The 20,189-nt window shown below is 39.9% G+C and overlaps 1 protein-coding gene across 1 annotated transcript in view; it reads right to left on the bottom strand.

Annotated features, from left to right (window-relative positions):
• LOC115799372 (Rho guanine nucleotide exchange factor (GEF) 4) overlaps positions 1-20,189 on the bottom strand; it is a 186,080-nt gene that overhangs the window by 164,254 nt on the left and 1,637 nt on the right. Inside the window, exons 3-4 of the mRNA XM_030756499.1 lie at positions 16,153-16,252; positions 15,270-15,404 (exon numbers count right to left, since the gene is read on the bottom strand). Coding sequence (XP_030612359.1) covers positions 15,270-15,404; positions 16,153-16,252 — 235 coding nt within the window. The remainder of the gene's footprint in view (positions 1-15,269; positions 15,405-16,152; positions 16,253-20,189) is intronic.

The raw sequence follows: 20,189 nt of genomic DNA, 5'->3' as shown, positions 1-20,189 counted from the left end.
TGACTTTCTATTGTATGGTACTGAACAGAAGTGGCTCTCCACTCATTGTACATCCTGTATAATGACAAAGGCATTCTATTCTATTCTAGATTTAGAATAGAATTTAAAATCCTTCTCTCTTCTGATGACTGTGATCGTCGGTCTCATACAAGATGAGGATGATGAGGACTACAGAGAGCTGATACGGAGATTCTCAGTCTGGTGCCAAAGGAACCACCTCATGAGCAATGCAGGTAAAACCAAAAAGCTGGTGGTGGATTTCTGCAGGCACAAATGCACTCCTCCCACACCGGTGAACATCCTATGAATGGACATGCACTGTTTCTTCCTATTCAGGTCTTTCTGCTCTGTTTTTACTTCATTTAATCATTAGTTGTTATTAGTCTCTGTCCACAACATGTCTTTGGTCCTGTCAGCAGATGACTGCCCCTCCCTGAGCCTGGTTCTGCTGGAGGTTTCTTCCTGTAAAAAGGAGTTTTTCCTTCCCACTGTCACCAAGTGCTGCTCACAGGGGGTCATTTTGACTGTTGGGTTGTCTCTGTATTATTGTAGGGTCTTTACCTACAATACAAAGCGCCTTGAGGCAACTGTTTGTATAGCGCCAAATCATAACAAATAAAATTCAACTGAATTACCCTGCCTCTCACCCTATGGCAGCTGGGATACCTCAGTGGTGGTGAAAATGGTAAAGCAATATTAACCAAAGATGAATTACTAAGACTGAACACTTTCTCACAGTATTACTGGCTGAGAGTCACAAACTGTTGGTTATATCACTTCACCAGTTTCTAGCTGATATTCAAATTTGCTAATGTTGCTTCAATGAAATCAGGCTGAAATACTCGGCTCATGTCCACCAAATTAACCAATGGTGTGTGTGTGGCCCAGCTGTTTCTTTCATTTTGTAACTAACATTAAAACTACTTTTTGTCTTGTAAATGCAGGGAACCCAGTGTTATCCTATATAATTCATGAGTTTTCCAATGGAGTCATATTGTGTATATAGTGAATACTGCTGATCTTACTCAACAAAAACAACCCAGAAAAATGGAGAAGAAAGCCTAATATTTACCCGAATATTTATCACCCCCATGTAAGCCGGCCCCCCCCAGCGCAAGCTGAGTGCATGGCCCCAGAGCCCAAGAATTGCCTGACAACCAGCAGGGTCACCCCACACGCTGAAAAGGCCCAAGCCACTTCCAGACAACTACTCACAAGGGAATGGGCCAACAGCCATGCCAAGACATCCAGCCACACACCTCGGGACCCACAGGCACCCCCATCCCAGGGGAGGCAGCAACGATCAGTGGGGAGCGGTAGGGATGGGTAATCCCACCCTCTGCAACCATCTTCTGTAAGGCAGAGATAGATTGATGTCAGTTTCCTCTTCTCCCCTTCAAAATAAGAGTTCATGCCATCTGTAGGTGCCAAAGAGAAACACTGTCCATCAGAAGCCTGCAAAACAGCCAACTTAGTAGATGTTGCTAGCTCAGTTTCTAACATGAGCTGTTCCTTTTTCATTTTTATCAGTTGTTCCTGTTCCTCCAGTGCATGGTGTTCCTTTAAAGCTGCCATTTGAGCAACAAGGGCCGCTCTTTCAGCTGCTGCTTTAATTTGTGCAGAGGAAACAGTACTTGACCCATTACTGGTGACACTTGTTGGAATGTTTACCAACATTGGAAAAACTATCATTACGATCAATATCATCAACACCATTCAAATTATGAGTACCTTGATTTTCAGGCATTCTTTTGTTTGGATTTGACCCACTTTAATATTTTCAATAAATTCATCATAGAACATAATTTCTGCTTTAAACCATGTGGTAATAAAATGATTAAATCATGCATACACCTTATTTCATCACACAAATCAATGAAATCAAGAGATTTTGTACCTCTGAAGACATCCCATGTATTAGACCTTGTATCAGCAACTGCTTTAGCAGAAAATTTGACCACCTGTTTGCTTGTTTGTGTGCAGCTACAGCTGGCCACAGAGTCAGGTTGTCAGCAGTAGCTGGCGCACTGGCACCAGATAGTCTGTGCAGCGAAGGTGGACAGACTATCTTCCATAATTAAAGTGTGGCAGTCATAATAAAAGCTGGTCAAATTCACCCAATATTAAGGAAAGGTGATCCAGTGCTTTCTTTATTACCTGCTTTCACATAATATACTCTGGAGCATCCTTAAAGGAAAGGCGATAATGCCATGTTTTAAGCATTTATGTTAACCCCAGCAGTGACCTCTGAATGTTAGTGATATTTTAAAAGCTGCTTGTTATGAAGTTGTTAATTTGTGCAAAGCATTTTGTAACATTGGCTTAGAAAAGTGCTCTTCATATGCAGATGATTAGCTTTACTGAAATGATCAGTATGAAGTGAAGGTTGCAGTGTAGCTCAATTACACAGGTTGTGCCTTTGTTTTGAGCAGTGTGCCACTGCACAGTTTAGAATTGACTTCAGAGATGCTGAAAGTCTTAATGAAGGTGAGATTTAAAGTGGACCACCTCCACAGCAGGACATAAAAACATCTGCAGTATCATTAGGAGCATTTCAGCCATTTCATTTCACCATGTTAATAGGCTCTCATATAAACCTTAGTAATGTGTTATTTTTCATTGGGATGTCTGGGCCCACATGGCACTACAAAACACAGAAAAGTGAGAACATGCCGGGAAAGATGCATGTTTCGTAGTTCAACTTCTGGAAATCTGGCAGCTCCACATCAGCAGCATCCACCATCATATTATTAAGCACACTAGTGAGTTTAGTCACATTCTTTGAGCAGCAGAGTTGTGATTTGGTGTTATATCAGTAAAACTGAATTAAATTGACAGCTCTGAAGTTCTCCTTCTTTGAGCTCTGAGCTTTAGTTTCTGCCAAAGGCAAGGAAAAGTGACCAGGAACAGACATACATGCCTTTAACCATTCTATAACCATCTAACTGTAACCTTATATTCCTTTTGAGATTATTTCTCAACATGGCCATGGTGGAATTTTCCAAGAACAAAAACTGTTGAACAGTGGATCAGACACAGAATCAGCTTTTAGTCATAACTGACCTTGGTTTGTTCAGTGAAGAAATGCATGGGAATTGTTATCAGGATGAGGACTGCTGATGTGTTCGTGGACTCACACAAACTGACACCAATTGGTATAAAAGGTCCAGCACAGGCAAGGTCTGCACAGAGAAGACAGCTTCATCCACAAACAGCCGTGATTGGAGCCACCGTTCATCCCTTACTCTGACAAAACAATCCAGTGACAACTGAGAGGCTCCTTCAGCCTTAAATAGCCCATTTTGATCAGCATACATGAGGAACAGGTGAGTAATCAGTAATGAGTAAACTGCTTCAGGTGAGTACTTGACAAATGGGCGGAGCAACCAGGAAAGACCACCTCTGCACAAAGGTAAACAAAAATGAGATGCACCCACACACACTATGAGAGAGAGAGAGAGAGAGAGAGAGAGAGAGAGAGAGAGAGAGAGAGAGAGAGAGAGAGAGAGAGAGAGAGAGAGAGAGAGAGAGAGAAAGAGAAAGCAAGAAGAAGCAGAGAGAAAAGAGTGAGCCAACACAGAGGACAATTATGTTAACTAGCAACTGAAAAGGCTGCTTGTGAACACACTTTACCAGTGAAGTGGCTGCTGTGTGTGTTTCCTCATACTCCCAGTGAGAAAACTACTTCCTGCTTCTTTAAAGAGTCTGTCCAAAACCAAAGCCACTGTTTTGGAAAACACTCAGATCAGGATCGCACGTGTCAGTGTGGAGCATGACAAGTCACTTTAATCAGTCTGACTCACTCTGTCATCATCATAGACAGAATAAAAGTTTGTTATAAAATATATAATTTCTTTTATAATATCTGCTGTCATTATTTACACAACTTGAATCTTCATCAGATTAAGCTGAATCCTAATTTCAGATCTAATTATACAGCTGCAGCCTGATGGACAAAATACAGGAGACTGAAGGTGAAGATAAAAATGTGGAGAAACAGCTCAGACTGAGTTTACTGACCAGCCTGTGTGTTACTGAGACAGCAGCAGACCCCGGGGGCAGAGCTGACCTCAGGTCTGTTTTTATTTAATAAAAACTGTTTTTGCTGCAGTTTATGGCTATTTAATTGTTTAAATAATCATACAGTAAAAATGGAATCTACTGATGGAATAGCACCCTCACTTTATTCATTTTTTTAATGGAGAATTCAGGTGGACTCTGACTCAGTTTGCTGATCTGATATAGAGTCTATAATCAACAATTTAGCTGATTTTCAATGGAAAATATGTCGAGATACATACTCTGAATTACAGATATCATAACTTTCAAAATGTTGATTTAAGTCCATCCCTTCAGTTCAGTTTTCAAGTCTTCAAATCATTTCAGCCTCATCTTCACTCAAACATTCACATCTTCTCCAGGATCCAGACATTTTTTCCATCCAAAGTGTGTTCTGTGTCTAAAGCTTCATCCATATCAATGTGATGTAACAGTGATGCTACAGTAACTACAGTAAATGTTTCAGAGGAACTGACTGACAATCTGACAGCTGCCTCATTATAAATCCGTGACATCATCGCTGTCTCTGTCCTTACAGCCTGTTGAGGAGTGAACGACTGTAAAAGCTTCATGTTACGTACAAAAATAACAAACTAACATCTAACTGGGATTTCAGTGCTTGTAGAAACAAACGTCTGCAGATGAATTCGCTCCTCTGACGCTCTGACAGCCACTTCATGAAGGAGGAAATGAATGGGAGTGTCAGACAGGTGGTTCAGGTGCAGCAGGAGGGGAGGAGTCAGAGAGACAGTTTGTTGGATAAAACCTGCCAGCGAGCAGATTAGGTTCACAGAGTCTGATACGCCGGTAACTGACTCAGAGTTGCAGTTAGCTCTCTTTCTGGAGCTGAAAACCTGAGTTTCCCTCATTTTAGGGTTAACAAACCCAGAGTTGTTAGCAAAACCTGCTTCCTGGAATAGGCCCCAGATCCATTCAGTTTTACTGTATGTTGTTCTCTGTTTACTTTTTCACACAGCAGCACATCTCATAATCCAGAGGTGGGAAGTAACAAATACTTCATTATTGAAAGAAGAATTTAAGTTACTTAAAGTAGAATTTTTAGGTATGTGTACCTTATTTGAGTATTTGTTTTTCTGACAACTTTTTACTTTAACTCCCTCCATATTTACACAAATATCTGTACATTCTACTCCTTACATTTCAGAACAAGCTTGTTACTTTAGGTTTAACACATCTGGGGGAAGTTTCCATTTCATATCAAAGCACGCCTTCAAACATCAACTGATTTGAGCCCAAATGGAGGAACAATAACGCAAGCATAAGCCAGTCTTATTGGTGTATCCTCCATCATGGGGGTTTATTATTATATACAAAGAGATGAAGGACACAAAACCATAATTTAATCATCATTTATAGCGCTGTCCTCAGGAGTTACAGTCAGCTGGAATAAGTGCAGGTGTCTGTAAGTTGTGGTCGCAGTACTTCAACATCTAGCTAGCGCTACAGAAGAGGAGTTCTGGATGTAATGGAGTAATGTGTTCTGGCAGGTAATTTCAAATGCAACGCTTCTATCAACCCCCAAAATATCAGCAAACATACAAACTGTTTATGTGAAGTTTTTCACATAGTGTGTCTGCTATCTAAAGGTACAGTGCTAACCACCACACCACCTCATGTAATATTATTTTATTATTATATTATATAGTAAATGGTTCAGACTGCTGTGCACAAAAACAGAAAGAAATGTCCTCCATAGAGCTACTTCTTACTTTGAGGCCAAGGTCACCAAAATTTGAAACTTCTCAGACATTTTTAGTAGATAGCCCTCCAGTATCACTTTGAAAATCCTAGGTCACATCTTTCTTGAGCTATTGTGTTGACAATATTTTCAGAAAACTTGACCTCTGACCTTGGCCTTGAGGTCAATGTCACTGAGACTGGAACTCATCTGTGATTTTCGGTAGAGTTCATCGTTATCAAAATAAATTTCAGTAAACATAACCTATTACCTTGACCTTGAGGTAAAGCTTAAACCTTAAAATTTGTGCAATGTGGGCTCTTCTTCTGGTCCTCATCAACACACCGGCAGCAAGGTACTGAAGTAGCTGAAGTGGTGACAAAGATTTCTTTGAAAGAAGGGCATTGCAGTAATCAATCCTGCAAGTGATAAAACCATTAATCTCTCTCCACTGGCTTGGGAAACAGCTGAAATCTTGCAATGTTCTTTAAATGATAAAATGCAATTTTTGTAATGTTTTTGATGTGAGCTTTAAATTTGAGTTCTGAGTCAAATAATACCCCAAAGTTTTTAACCTGCTCACATGCATTTAGTAGTTGTGAAGTTTCTCTCTCAGAGCTTCAGTGCTGATGATCAAAACTTCAGTTTCGTCCTGACTGAAGTGGAAGTTTGCTGCCCGTCCTTGATTTAATATCTAAGATGCAGTAAAAAGAGCATCGACTGGCTCTGTGTCATCAGGAGATACGGCAACATAAAGATGTGTATCATCAGCATAACTTTGGAAACGTATGCCATGTCTCCTGATGACAGTGCCAAGTGGCAACATGTAAATGTAAAAATAAAAAAAAAACTGCTCTCAGAATTGACTCCTGTGGAACACCATAGTTCAGTTTGTAGCTCCTGGAGGAACACTCATCAACAGTAAAAGTATTGAGTAAACCACAGTATCAAAGGCAGCACTGAGATCAAGAAGAACCAACATAGAGGGCTTTTTCAGATCCTGTTGATCCTAAGATCATTAAAAATCTTGACCGGTGCTGTCGCAGAGTGTCTCACTCTAAAACTACACTGATATTTTTCAAAAGTATCATGTTGAATGTCATAACATTGTCATGTCATAAAATTATTCAACAAGTTATCTAAAACTTTGCTTAAAAATGGGAGACACTATTGTGGAAATTTTAGTGCTGTGAATAAAAAAAAGAGTCTTCTGTCTTTAGAAAATGTATTCTTGCAAGAAGGAATTCAGTCAGTACAATGCATGCAGCAATGCAATGAGGAATTCAAAGAAACAAAGGAGAAAAGTCTTACTTATACAAAATCTTAGAGAATCACATTACATTGCTCAGCCCCTTCCAGTCATCCTGTACAAGCCACACACAGATCAGAAATATATATGTAGCAGTTTGGGCAAACAGGTCTCATTGTGTTGGAGACAGGTACCAAGACGGAAACCAGGATTCCCTCTGATCCCACATGCTTGCACCTCCATTATGTGCAGGGACAAGAGGTCAAACACAACATAAAGAGAGAAAACACTGAATCCTTGGACATAACAAAATAATCCTCAACAACACAGGCCTGTAATTATTGAATACTAATGTATCCAAATTACTCTTGTTCAGAGGGGACTTCAGCTATTGAGAAGACACCCGTCTGAAGAGAGCAATCTCAGTAGTTCCTTCATAAAAGTGCCACAAACCAATTTTAAAAATGAGGTTTGGGGTGTAGTCTAAAAGACAGTGTTGTTTAGCTGGGTTCTTTTCTCAGCACCAACCAGGACAAAGTTTTCCAGTGTTTCTTTGTGTAAAAACAAAGGCTGACAGGTGGCAAAATGGACCAGGAAGACACACGGTGTTACCCTTCATCCTCACACATCTCACGATGGAGTCCCCAATACTGACGGCTGATGGCGGAGTAAGATTGTTGTTGTGGACACAGTGAGGGGATGGGGTGCCGGTAGTACTCCTGTTTTAGCCGACCCGAAAAGGGACAGAGTCCGACTTCCTTGGCCGCTTTAAGCTGATGTCAGGCTGAAGTGGAAAGCTGCTCATGGACCGAGGGGCAGTTGGAGCTCTTCGCAATGGTGGATTTCCATCCCGGTGTTGTACCAAAAAGTGATCGTCTGCCAAAAAGTGATTTCCAGTATTTGCCATTGGCTGTATTTAAACTATTGTAAATTACCTTTTTTTGCCTAAAATATATGAAACATCTGTTAAACAAAACTCACAAATTATAATCATGTCATTTTGAGTCAGAAACAACATTCCTATCAAACAATAAAAGCTGCAATCAGTTTGTGGCAAAGTGACTTTCAAATATTCTTTATTTATCAGTAAAAGCTGTCATTGACATTAAAAATGTCTTTTTAAAGTTATTTTAAATGGCCAAAAAGTACTGGATTGATTATAATGTAGATACAATAACGCAGAGACATAAAGATACTTGCAGAGCAGGTAATTTCTTCATTTTATGTACAAGTCTTTCATAAAGACTGTTGACTACCAATAATAAGCAAAGACATTACACATTAAAAAAAAACCACATAGAAACATCAGAAATCACTTTTTGGCACAACACCTAAAAGAGAAGTAACTTTAACTCTGAGTCAGTTACCAGGGTAACAGACTCTGTGAACCTAACCTGGCAGGTTTTATCCAACAAACTGTCTCTCTGACTCCGCCCCTCCTGCTGCACCTGAACCACCTGTCTGACACTCCCATTCATTTCCTCCTTCATAAAGTGGCTGTCAGAGCATCAGAGGAGCGAATTCATCTGCAGACGTTTGTTTCTACAAGCACTGAAATCCCAGTTAGACGTTATTTTTGTATGTAACATGAAGCTTTTACAGTCATTCACTCGTGAACAGGCTGTAAGGACGGAGACAGCGATGATGTCACGGATTTATGAGGCATCTGCAGCTGTCAGACAGTTCCTCTGAAGCATTTACTGTAGTTACTGTAGCATCACACTGATATTGATGAAGCTTTAGACACAGACACACACTTGGATGGAAAAATGTCTGGACCCTGTTGAAAATATGAATGTTTGAGTGAAAATGAGGCTGAAATGATTTGAAGACTTGAAAACTGAACTAAAGGGATTGATTTAAATCAACATTTTGAAAGTTATGATATCTGTAATTCAGAGTATGTATCTCAATATATTTTCCATTGAAAATCAGCTAAATCGTTGATCATAGACTCTATATCTGCTCAGCAAACTGAGTCCACCTGCACAGCAGGAGTATCCAAACAGATCAGGATCACGGATTCACACCAGATAAGGTCCAGAATCAGTTCAGGCTCCAGTCATTTTCCAGCTCATCCTGTCTGGATCTGTTCATAATGGATTCCTTTCCCAACATGATCTGCATTCGTTTCCTCAAATGTCTCATCCTCCCAAACCTGCAGAGAAAAATTTAAAAACCTACAAAGCTGAGACATTCATTATAACATGTTTGCCTTTATTGGTAAAACTTTACATTCATTACAGACTTGGATGCCCTGAATGTTTTCAGCTAAATATGAACTCTGACGTTTAACAGTAACTCAGTGAAACATCTCTACTGTGGCTGTCAGAGAGCTGTCCTCTATCAGTGAAGCTGATCTTAGATCAGATTAGAAATGGTTAAACTGGAAACTTTAAAGCAGTTTTTCTGTAAACATTTCTCATTTTTATCCAGTAATGGCAGAAATAATGAAATTCTTCATTTTAAAAAAACGAATAAAGTGAGGGTGCTATTCCGGCACTAGATTCCACTTTTACCGTATAATTATTTCCAAAAATAAATGGATATAAACTGAACTGTCATAAACTACAGCAGAAACAGTTTTTATTGAGTAACAAACTGACCTGAGGTCAGTCTGTGATCCTGACATAATGGGTCAGGCTGATTAAAGTGACTCGTCATGCTCCACACTGACACGTGCGATCCTCCATCCATCGGATTATAATGGAGGCCATGGTGTCGGCGTTCCATTGATGATGGCTTTCTTTCCTTACTCACGCCCGTGCTAAATCAGGGTGAACATACTCAGAGTTGATTGAACCAACTAGAATCAGCTGGAATGGGAAACTCAGAGTTGCTGATCTCAGAGTTAATCAACTCTGAGTTTGTTAATCATGTTTCCTGAAATGGTAAATGGACTAGTTCTTATAGTCTTAGCTTTATACAAAGAAATAAGCCCCTGTAGTGATGGATAAAGCAAAGCTTTATGAAACCCTGCAACATCTCAAGCAACTGTGCCAGAATTGTACTGAGGTTCCAAAACAATCTGAAACCCATCTCCACAGTGACACCTAATGGCCACGTTGGCTATCGTCACATCTTAATAATGACATTCTTTGAAATAGTGATGCATTCAAACATTGCACACTTCTAAACAAAGCTATGCATTATACTAGGCTATTAATAATTATGAATAACACATTTGTAGAAATCCCCATAAAAACAAGGAAAGAACAAAGCTGAGACTGTTAAGAACCTGTGCTTCTGTTAACATGCATGAGGCTGTTTCAGTTTCTTAGTCACTCAGTGCAATGCACAACAAACCAGTTTAAGTTTGTTTGTTTGCTTTTTGTTTTGGTTTACTTGTTCGCAAGTAATGGGAGACGGGAGCGGGAGACTGACAGATGGATTGAGGCTGCAGTGATGTGGATGCTGCACTGGTCCATTGTGGTAAAGAGGGAGCTGAGCATGAAAGTGAAGCTGTCAGTTTACCACTCAATCTATGTCCCTGACCCTGACCTATGGTCATGAGTTGGATGGATATATTGGGAAAAGACTGGTATATAACCACAAAACAGCAGTCACCTTTGGGCCACCCTTGGTAAAAACCTCAAAGTTTGGATGCCTTTGGTTAACTTTTAAACTTTCTGGGAGTTAGTGTCATCAAGTTTGTCCTACACACTGTCAAACAGGTTTTATTTTTAATTAATTTAAAAATAAATATTTCAATAATACTAAATATGTTGTCCTTCTTAAAAAATAGGTAACATTTAATAAGCTATCATAAGATAATTCTGACCAGTTGCAATGGTCCATTTCACATTGACCAACACCTTTTAAATCTGTGTAAACACATCATGATTAAGGGGTTCCTCAGCAAAAAAAACCCCAAAAAAACCCCCAAAAAGTTCCTTTATTTGAAACATATATTGCTGTGGATGCAGTATCTTTCGATGTGAGGATGATGGTTGCCTCAGTCTGAGTCTACCTCCACAGTCATGTCATCTTGATCAACCACCCTTCATCCTCTTCACAGCCGCCTTCACTTCCTCCTTAGTAATCCTCTGCACTTCCTGATTCAATTCAATTCAATTTTATTTATATAGCGCCAAATCACAACAAACAGTCACCTCAAGGCGCTTTGTATTGTGGGTAAAGACCCTACAATAATATAGAGAAATCCCAACAGTCAAAACGACCCCCTATGAGCAGCACTTGGTGACAGTGGGAAGGAAAAACTCCCTTTTAACAGGAAGAAACCTCCAGCAGAACCAGGCTCAGGGAGGGGGGGTCATCTGCTGTGACCGGTTGGGCTGAGGGGAGAGAAAGACATGCTGTGGAAGAGAGCCAGAGATTAATATCAATTAATGATTAAATGCAGTGTGGAGTATAAACAAAGTAAATAAGGTGAATGAAAAGAAACAGTGCATTATGGGAACCCCCCAGCAGACTAGGCCTATAGCAGCATAACTAAGGGATGGTTCAGGGTCACCTGATCCAGCCCTAACTATAAGCTTGATCACAAAGGAAAGTCTTAAGCCTAATCTTAAAAACAGAGAGGGTGTCTGTCTCCTGAATCCAAGCTGGAAGCTGGTTCCACAGAAGAGGCGCCTGAAAGCTGAAGGCTCTGCCTCCCATTCTACTCTTAAGTATCCTAGGAACCACAAGTAAGCCAGCAGACTGAGAGCGAAGTGCTCTGTTGGGGTGATATGGGACTATAAGGTCTTTGAGATAAGATGGGGCCTGATTATTCAAGACCTTGTATGTGAGGAGAAGGATTTTAAATTCTATTCTAGATTTAACAGGGAGCCAATGAAGAGAAGCCAATATGGGAGAAATCTGCTCTCTCTTTCTAGTCCCTGTCAGTACTCTAGCTGCAGCATTTTGGATCAGCTGAAGGCTTTTCAGGGAGCTTTTAGGACAGCCTGATAATAATGAATTACAATAATCCAGCCTAGAAGTAATACTTGCATGAATTAGCTTTTCAGCACATTTCAGTCTGAGAAAGGATGTTTCTAATTTTAAAAATATTGCGCAAATGCAAAAAAGCGGTCCTACATATTTGTTTAATATGTGCAATGAAGGACATATCCTGGTCAAAAATGACTCCAAGATTTCTCACAGTGTTACTGGAGGCCAAAGTAATGCCATCCAGCTAAGTATCTGGTTTGACACCATGTTTCTAAGATTGTGTCAAACCACTGTCTTCCATCTGTACTCATCTCTCTCATTTTCTTCCCTCCACCCTCTCAGCACGCTCTCTTCACTTGTTAGTAGATTTCCATCTCTATCCTTAATCACCCTAACCTGCTGCACATCCTTTCCAGCTTGATCTCTCTGTCTAGCCAATCAATACAAGCAACCTCATCCATGAACAACATGAGCAGGTCAGATAGAGAACATCCATACCTGAAACATGCAGTCAATAAAGCAATCAGTACACATTGTATGCAGAGAAGCACCAATTCTATGATTTTATTAATGTTGAATAATACAATATTCAACACTAGATCACAGTATACCATGCTTACAATAAACCTAACACTGCCCAAAACTAGCCTTTCCACAGTCCAAAAATATTCTGTCCTCACTAGTCTGTAACTTTCTGTGCAAACTCAAGTAGGACAAATGGACATAAAGTGTTCACATGATTTCAACTTTGTACAGATCCTCTACAGTGATGGACACCACCTGAAACAACACATTAAAACTTCATCACATTGGCACATTATGACCACAGGTAAAGAGTAAAATCACTTTACTGTACAGTATGCAGTAGTTTATTTAAATCATAAACATTAAGAGTAGCTCCAGATAAAAAGCATTATGTCAGCAAAACTTGGGAAATCACTGTCTCCAAATCAGATTATCCATCCATCCATTCTCTTTCGCTTACCCTTTTAAGGGTGGCGGAGGGGGGGGGGGGCTGGAGCCTATCCCAGCTGACACAGGGCGAGAAAGACAGACAACCATTCACACTCACATTCACACCTACGGGCAATTTAGAGTGACCAATTAACCTAAGCCCAGTAACTGCATGTCTTTGGACTGTGGGAGGAAACCGGAGTACCCGGGAAAACCCAGGCAGACATGCAAACTCCACACAGAAAGACCCTGGCCACGGTGGAATTGAACCTACGATCTTCCTGCTGTGAGGCAGCAGTGCTAACCACCACGACACCGTGCTGCCCCAAATCTGATTATATTACATAATAATGGTGTTAGGTCACAGGAAAAGAACATTTTATGCCTCATTTTCAGATAAACCCCATAGTGCTGAGTGGGCAACGCCTGAGCACTAAACTGCCTTTACCCCTGATTATCTAACAACTGATTGAAGCTTTCTTTATTGCCATTTAATCAACATTGGATGGGTAATACAAAACATCAAAAAGAATAATGGGTACTCTCCGCAGATTAAAAAAAAAAATCTTCAAAGTAGGGTCAGAGTGGTCACTGAACTTCAGGACGCCAACTAAAACCTGCTTCCACTCTCAAGTCATTTTAGTTTCTATCCAAAAATTTATAGGCATTCCATAAGAAGTGGTTAAAATTAACATCTTTCTATACAATATTTTCATTGTTGATAGATGTTTTTATGTCATGTAAAATGTACAAAATGTACATGGATACATGGTGGCGATGCACATCAAGACAGGATTTCCTCCTAGAACTGAAAAGTGTCGACCTAACAGAAAACGTTTGCTAAATATGGAGCAAATAGCCTCACCTGCACAAAATGTAATAGAATCTGCTGCTTTTTGTTAAGTTATAAGAAGATTTTTACAGTTTTCATGACCTTGCACAAAACTGCACAAATAAAGGTGTTTGAACTTCATGTATTTCCACTCAATTAAAAGATCACTTCATCTGAACAGGCCAAAAATGGCAAATTTTAGGCAAAAACATTTCTGTGTCTACAGTACATGATCTATGATGTATATTGTGTGTGTTGTAGTAGTTCAAGCACCAAATACTTCCACTTTCATACTGAAAAGAATTATAACTTATAATGTTAGGAATCTCCACAGAAGATGGGTACCCATCCACAAACAGCACCTGAAAGACAAAAACAGAAACAGGCACACAATTTGCTTTGTGTGTGAGTGAGCGAGTGTGTCTGAAAATTGTGTGTTTTTCATGAAACTTAATTGGTAATGAGGGCAAGAAGCTGGTTTGATGCTCCCCAGAAGCCCGAGACAGACAGAAAAGGACCCAGAAGACCCTGGCTAAGAACAATTATACACTACATATGAGCATCTATCAGCAGTGAAAATACTGTGTAGAAAGTTTAACCATTTCTTATGGAATGCCTATAAATTTATGATAGAAACTAAATAGGACATTGTGACACAAGTGTCTCCATTTCGTCCCCCAACACACACTACAGACATGTTGAGCGTTTGACTAGTTTCTTTATTCTCTCGTGGCTTATCCACTTTTCCTTGTGCAGGCAGCGTCTCCCCCAGCTCTGCTCTGCAACCTCCTTCCTCTCATCATGCCAGCTACTGTGTAAAAAAGGACATGCACACAATCATTCTCCTTCTGCTGGCAGCTGCGCGCCCCCCCGTCCTGACGCCACTCTCTGAACCCGCTGCCCCACCCCTCCCCTGCAGCTATGCCCTAAACTACACCCCGCCGCCACAGACATATTGATTGATATCTTTATATGGTTTAAGTAGACTTGAGCATGTAAGCAAATTTTGATTGGTTCAGTGACCATACCCTCTGACCCTATTTTGACGACCACTCTTTTTTTTAATCTGCTGAGGGTGTCCATAATTATTTTTGTAATTTTGTAATACCCTTCCAGTATTGACTAAGTGTAGATGAAGAAATGTGTGGGATCTGTAAGAAGATGTGAGATACTGACATATATTTTTTTACCAGTTGCATAGATAACCCATTTGGCGTATCATTTGCAATCCTCCAAACAATGGGATTTTCATTAAGTTTTAAGATAATCAGGGGTAAAGCTGCTTTGTTACTCAGGCCTCCCAAAAAAATGGGCATCACTGACTCAGCAAGGACGGGGTTAATCACCTAACACCATTATGATGAAATATATAAATAGATTTGGAGATGGTGATTTCCCAAACAAACACGTGCTGATCTTATCTGGTGTTACTCTTACATTGTATTTGGACACCATGACATGTAAGATGATTTAGTCTGGGATGCAATGGCACACAACCCAACAAAAAATTCACTTTTGTGAAAACTGATTTGTGTGAAAATAAAAAATAAATGAAAAATTGTCTTTGGTGACTGTGTTCATACGTCATCATGGCAGGGGTCTGGATAGTCACAGATGTCCGTTGGGAAGGCAGTCCGCACCAACATTTTCACCTCTTCAGGGTAGACATAAGTGGGCTGACGGAGAGCCCCCTTCTTCACACCAACCCCATGAAAAATCTGGAATAGAAGTGAGTTAAAAAGTAAGTTGATAAATTATTATGGTAAATTATTATATACTTCATGACTGCAACTGCTTGTAAATTCACAAGACTAAATACGTGATGAGTCCCAAGTATTTAAACTCTAGTGGGGGTTTTGAGAATGCCAGTTATCAGATTTTGGACAGATGGTTTGAAAGTAAAGTAAAAGAGACTCTCTACGTCCACTGTGAATGACCATCATTGAACAGAGGTGGTGCCTTACAACAACAGCTGTCAGCCACATACAATGCAGTTTTAAGATCCCTTCCCAGGTGACTCAACCCCCACTCACACCTTACTTAAGGTGAACTCAATGGGTCACATGACAGGGTGGGGCAAGGTCTCACAGTGGTTTTACCTGAAATCTCTGGTGGAACGACCCACACCTTTTCACACCTTGGCTCATGTAATGAAGCACATGATTAATAGTGGGTCAACAACCACCTCCAAAGGGGACAGCTCCCACCACGGTTCAAATACCTGGGACTCTCCACCTTGTGGTTTTAGAACTGAAGAAGCTTATTAAGAGGTGAAATGTCTTCAAAAAATTAAGAAGTCCCATCACTATTTTTTTCGGGTTCTTGAGACATTTGATCCAAATAAATGTATTCCTATGTTGACACATGGGATTGCTGTAAAACACTTCCATAATTATGTTGTTGTTATATGATAAGAACTTGTATGTTGTGTAAGAACACATTTTATTTTGTTACAAAGGTACACACCAGTTTCCTATGTAGAAGACGGCAGACCTTTTTGCGACGTGCGCGGTCACTCCTGAGGCGTTTGGCAGCATGTAGCAGCGATGCTAACCACACAGGAAGCCTGGAGAAAAGAAAATGGATTCTAATAAACCATAGATTAATTCAGTCTTTGTTACTATAACAAATATTTATATAATGGATAGTTAATATGCATAGCATGGACCATAGCTGCTTTAATTCATGGCCAGTAATGCAAACTGAAAAGCTCTGTTGTTTCATCTGCTGTAGTTCTAAATGTTGCTGTTTAACAAAGAGCCGTATTCGCCGGAGGCAAGGGAGGTTCAGTGGTTGAGTGGGCGACCACGTATGCAGCATGGCGGTGCAGACAGCGCAGGCTCGAGTCCCGACCTAGTCACCATTTACACCCCCCCCCCCCCCTTTCCTGACTCTCTTCACTGTAAAGCTATCAAATAAAACAACAAAATCCAAAAAAAGAATTAAAAAAAAAAGCTATATTTGCTACAGGCTGCTTGACAAATGCAACAGGATGCTGAAGCATACTAAAATTAGTTTTGTTCAGTCCCCAGTTGTTGTTTCACTGCACTGCAGTGCTTATTCCACTGGCTCACCTGCACTTTATTACATGCAGGATAACTCTGATCCTGATCTTTACTCATCACCAGACTGTGTGGTATTGTCATTCAGGTTCAATATAGTAAGCTCAGCATCTACTTGAGAAATTACTTGCTCAGTCTTGTTCTCCTCTGCTCTTTCTAACTCTTGCTTGTCCTTCTTCCTCATAGTTACCACCTACCGTGCACAAGCCCAGGTTTCCTGCATTGTAACCCTCCCCTATCCCCTCTGCCTGCCCACTTTCACTCTCAATTCTGGTTTTGACCTCATCCCCTCATTTTCCCTGAAGACCCTCACTGGATTCAGCTGTTTCTTCCACAGATTCATCAAGTCTTCTGGATTTGTGCATTCCCCTTGCATGAAATGTGTTGTCCTCCAATCAGAAGGTCAGTCGATCCCCTAGCTCCTCCCATCCACATGTAAAAGTATCTTTAGGCAATGTTAGAAAAACATGTTTAGGCACAGATAAAAGCACTGTATGAATGTGACTGGATAAATGAAACTTGTTGTAGGAAGCGCTTTGAGTACTCAACTTAAGTAGGAAGGTGCTATATAAGTACCAGTCCATTTACTATTTATGTCACAGTCAGCCATGTGGCAGGCAGAGTTAGGACCCAAAACACAGGACTCTGAAGTCAGGCACGATGTCAAGATTGCTTTATTCCAGAGTTCAAAAACAGAATACCAGAAAATCCTCCCAGGAGCAGAACAACGGTAAAAATCCACACAAAGAATCTTCAGGACAAAACCAGGAACAGAGAAACAACACCATGAACAGGACAACACAACAAAGACCAGAGGGAAACTAAGGCAATATATATAAACTAAACCCAAAGCACTAGAACCAAAGACCCTATCAAAATAAAACAGACAAAAGATACAAGAACTTGACACAAGATGGGGAGGCAGGAACACAGAAAGATACAAACAAACAGAGACCCCGAGGACACACAGACAATTAGAACTCAACTGGAAAGGCAGGGAATAACAGAACTCCAGAAAGTCCAAAAACACAAAACACTGGGTCAAACCCAGCACCTTGACAGCCTACCTCTGCTTACACTACAGTACCAGCACATTCTTGCAATATTTTTTAGACTTCTTTGTAATAAAAACTGTTACATTTTCTGTGTTCTGCTTTAGGAGCCCTCTTGTAAACCTAAAAACCATAAAGTTTCCTCTTATTTCATTATTTTTTATTTTTTGTGTATTAACTGATTTTTTCTTTTTTATGCAATTTGAACAGTGATGTGATATATGTTCTAACCCTCCTGCCTCGTGATTTTAGGTAAAATCTCAAACAACTACTTCTTAGCAGGCATCAACTCTTTAGAAAGAGCAATTTTGACAGTATGGATGGAGTGTGGTGACAGACCTTAATTCATACATACAGTATACTTCCGCAATAACTCTTGGGACTCTCAATGTTAAACCTGAAATCCTTAATTTAGAGTGTTGTGATCAGTTATGCTGTGTTTAGAAATGCAGTTAGCTTAAAAGTAAGCAGTGTTGTTTGTTACTCATTATAATAATGTATTACACATTATTTGTTACTTTTTAAAAAGTAATGCATTATTTAATTACTCTTTGAACAAAGTAGTTTCTTGCAGTACTAATTACATTATTTTATGCATTATTAGATGCATTGTCACATCAGTTCACAGAACAATCCTTAGACTACAGTTCCACACTGTCCTAATCCCTAATCCCTATCCCAATGATAGATTCACTTAGTGTTTAAGTCTTAACACAAAGCTGACAGCAAAGTTGACAATCAGCCCAAAGAAGATCTACTCTAACTGTAATCTCCACAGTACAAACAGGTACAAGTAGAAATGGATGCTACAATGCTACAAGCTTGGCTGCTTGGCCCTGCTTTTGTTACCTGCTGAAAATTAAGCTTTGTGTTAACATGCTATCTTTGCAAATATTTTCAAGGGTTTATGGTGTTCTATCAGTAGTTGTTCGTAGCACAGTCTGCACTATACCATTCTTCTACCTTTGTGCAATAAAAGTAATATTCATATCTTCACTCATCAAAAGTTGTAACCTGTTCTATCAGTGTCCTCCTTTCACATGGCTTGAAGCCAGGAGACTGGAATAAAAGGAATGTTAATGGTTTTTAAGGGTGTTTAAAACCTTGTCTTTGGGCAAAGTCAGCATATATTTTAAGCACTTTGCTAATTTAGTTGTTTGTTTTTTTATCTGATTTGATATGCAATATTTTTTGTCCAATGACCATCAAAATTAAGGTTAATTTAAATAATGCTTTGAAATAACTGCCCAAATAACTGTTTCATTTCATTTCAAGACTTAAGCTACGTACTCACTAGAAGTAATCTGCAGTGATGCGGAGACCAGAGATTATAGAAAGTGAATGACATTCTGCAACTACAACTTGTCTATTTTTTATATATTTATATATTTTAATATTTATTATTATTGAGCCAGAGCAGAAGAAGTGCAGAGTAAGAATTTAATTGTTCAGTGTAACTGACTGTTTACTATGCACATGACAAAAAAACGCTCTTGAATCTTGAATCTCTATGAGCAAAATAAAATGCGAAGAGGGCAGGACCTTAGACAAACTTTTCTCTGCTTCTAAGCAAGTGACCTAAGTGACTACCAATGAGAGTGAAGAATAATATTCACTGACATACGACCTTGTAGTAAATACCAGATCTCTAATGGTTAATGGAATACCATTCAAAGGCTCTGGTAAATACAGTAGAGGGTCACGTAGGGAACTAGAGCCTGAAATGTCTGCAATTGAACAGCTGTCAGGTTTTTTTTTGTTTTTTGTTTTTACAGCTGTCAGTTTTGAAGCAATGTGCAATGAGCGAATTGCTTACAATGGCATGATGCAAGTGTCAAAAGGGTGTGACTCTGCCATCTCAATGTAAAGTTTTCTACTGCTATTTCACTGCATGGTGTGCATTAAATGAGAAAAGTGATGCGATTTTCATGGCTGTGAATTAGGTTGGGCCCTAAGGCTGAACGTGCTGCTTTGTGTCAGTTCATATCACAGAACCAAAAAGAACCAAAGTGTGGACTTGTCATCTTGCTCATAATCACTGTCTGTGTTTACCTCTGTGCTGCACACAGATGCTGCAGTAGTTTGGGTTGGACCGTAAAATGTGTTTGCAGCACAACAAAGGGAGCGTGTTCCCACATTTGTGCCCTTCAGCTTCCTTTTTCAGATGAGGACCCGCCCACACTCAGAACGGTGCAGGCCCGTTCTTAAGCAGTTCGCCAGTTCGCTTAAACTGGTACTGGCTCGAGCTCCGGCACCTCTGCAGTGGAAATGTATTAAATGTGTACACAGCTTTGGTTGTAGAAGAGCCTTCCCCTGAATAGGTTTTCAGGATTAAGCTGAAGCTGACAACAGGCGCACATTAACAGTGATGAATTAGCCATTAAAAAAA

This window comes from Archocentrus centrarchus, chromosome 20, assembly GCF_007364275.1.
Source record: "Archocentrus centrarchus isolate MPI-CPG fArcCen1 chromosome 20, fArcCen1, whole genome shotgun sequence".
Classification (NCBI taxonomy): domain Eukaryota; kingdom Metazoa; phylum Chordata; class Actinopteri; order Cichliformes; family Cichlidae; genus Archocentrus; species Archocentrus centrarchus.
Note: the sequence above shows the minus strand (reverse complement) of the source record. Positions and strands in the feature narration are given on the sequence as shown.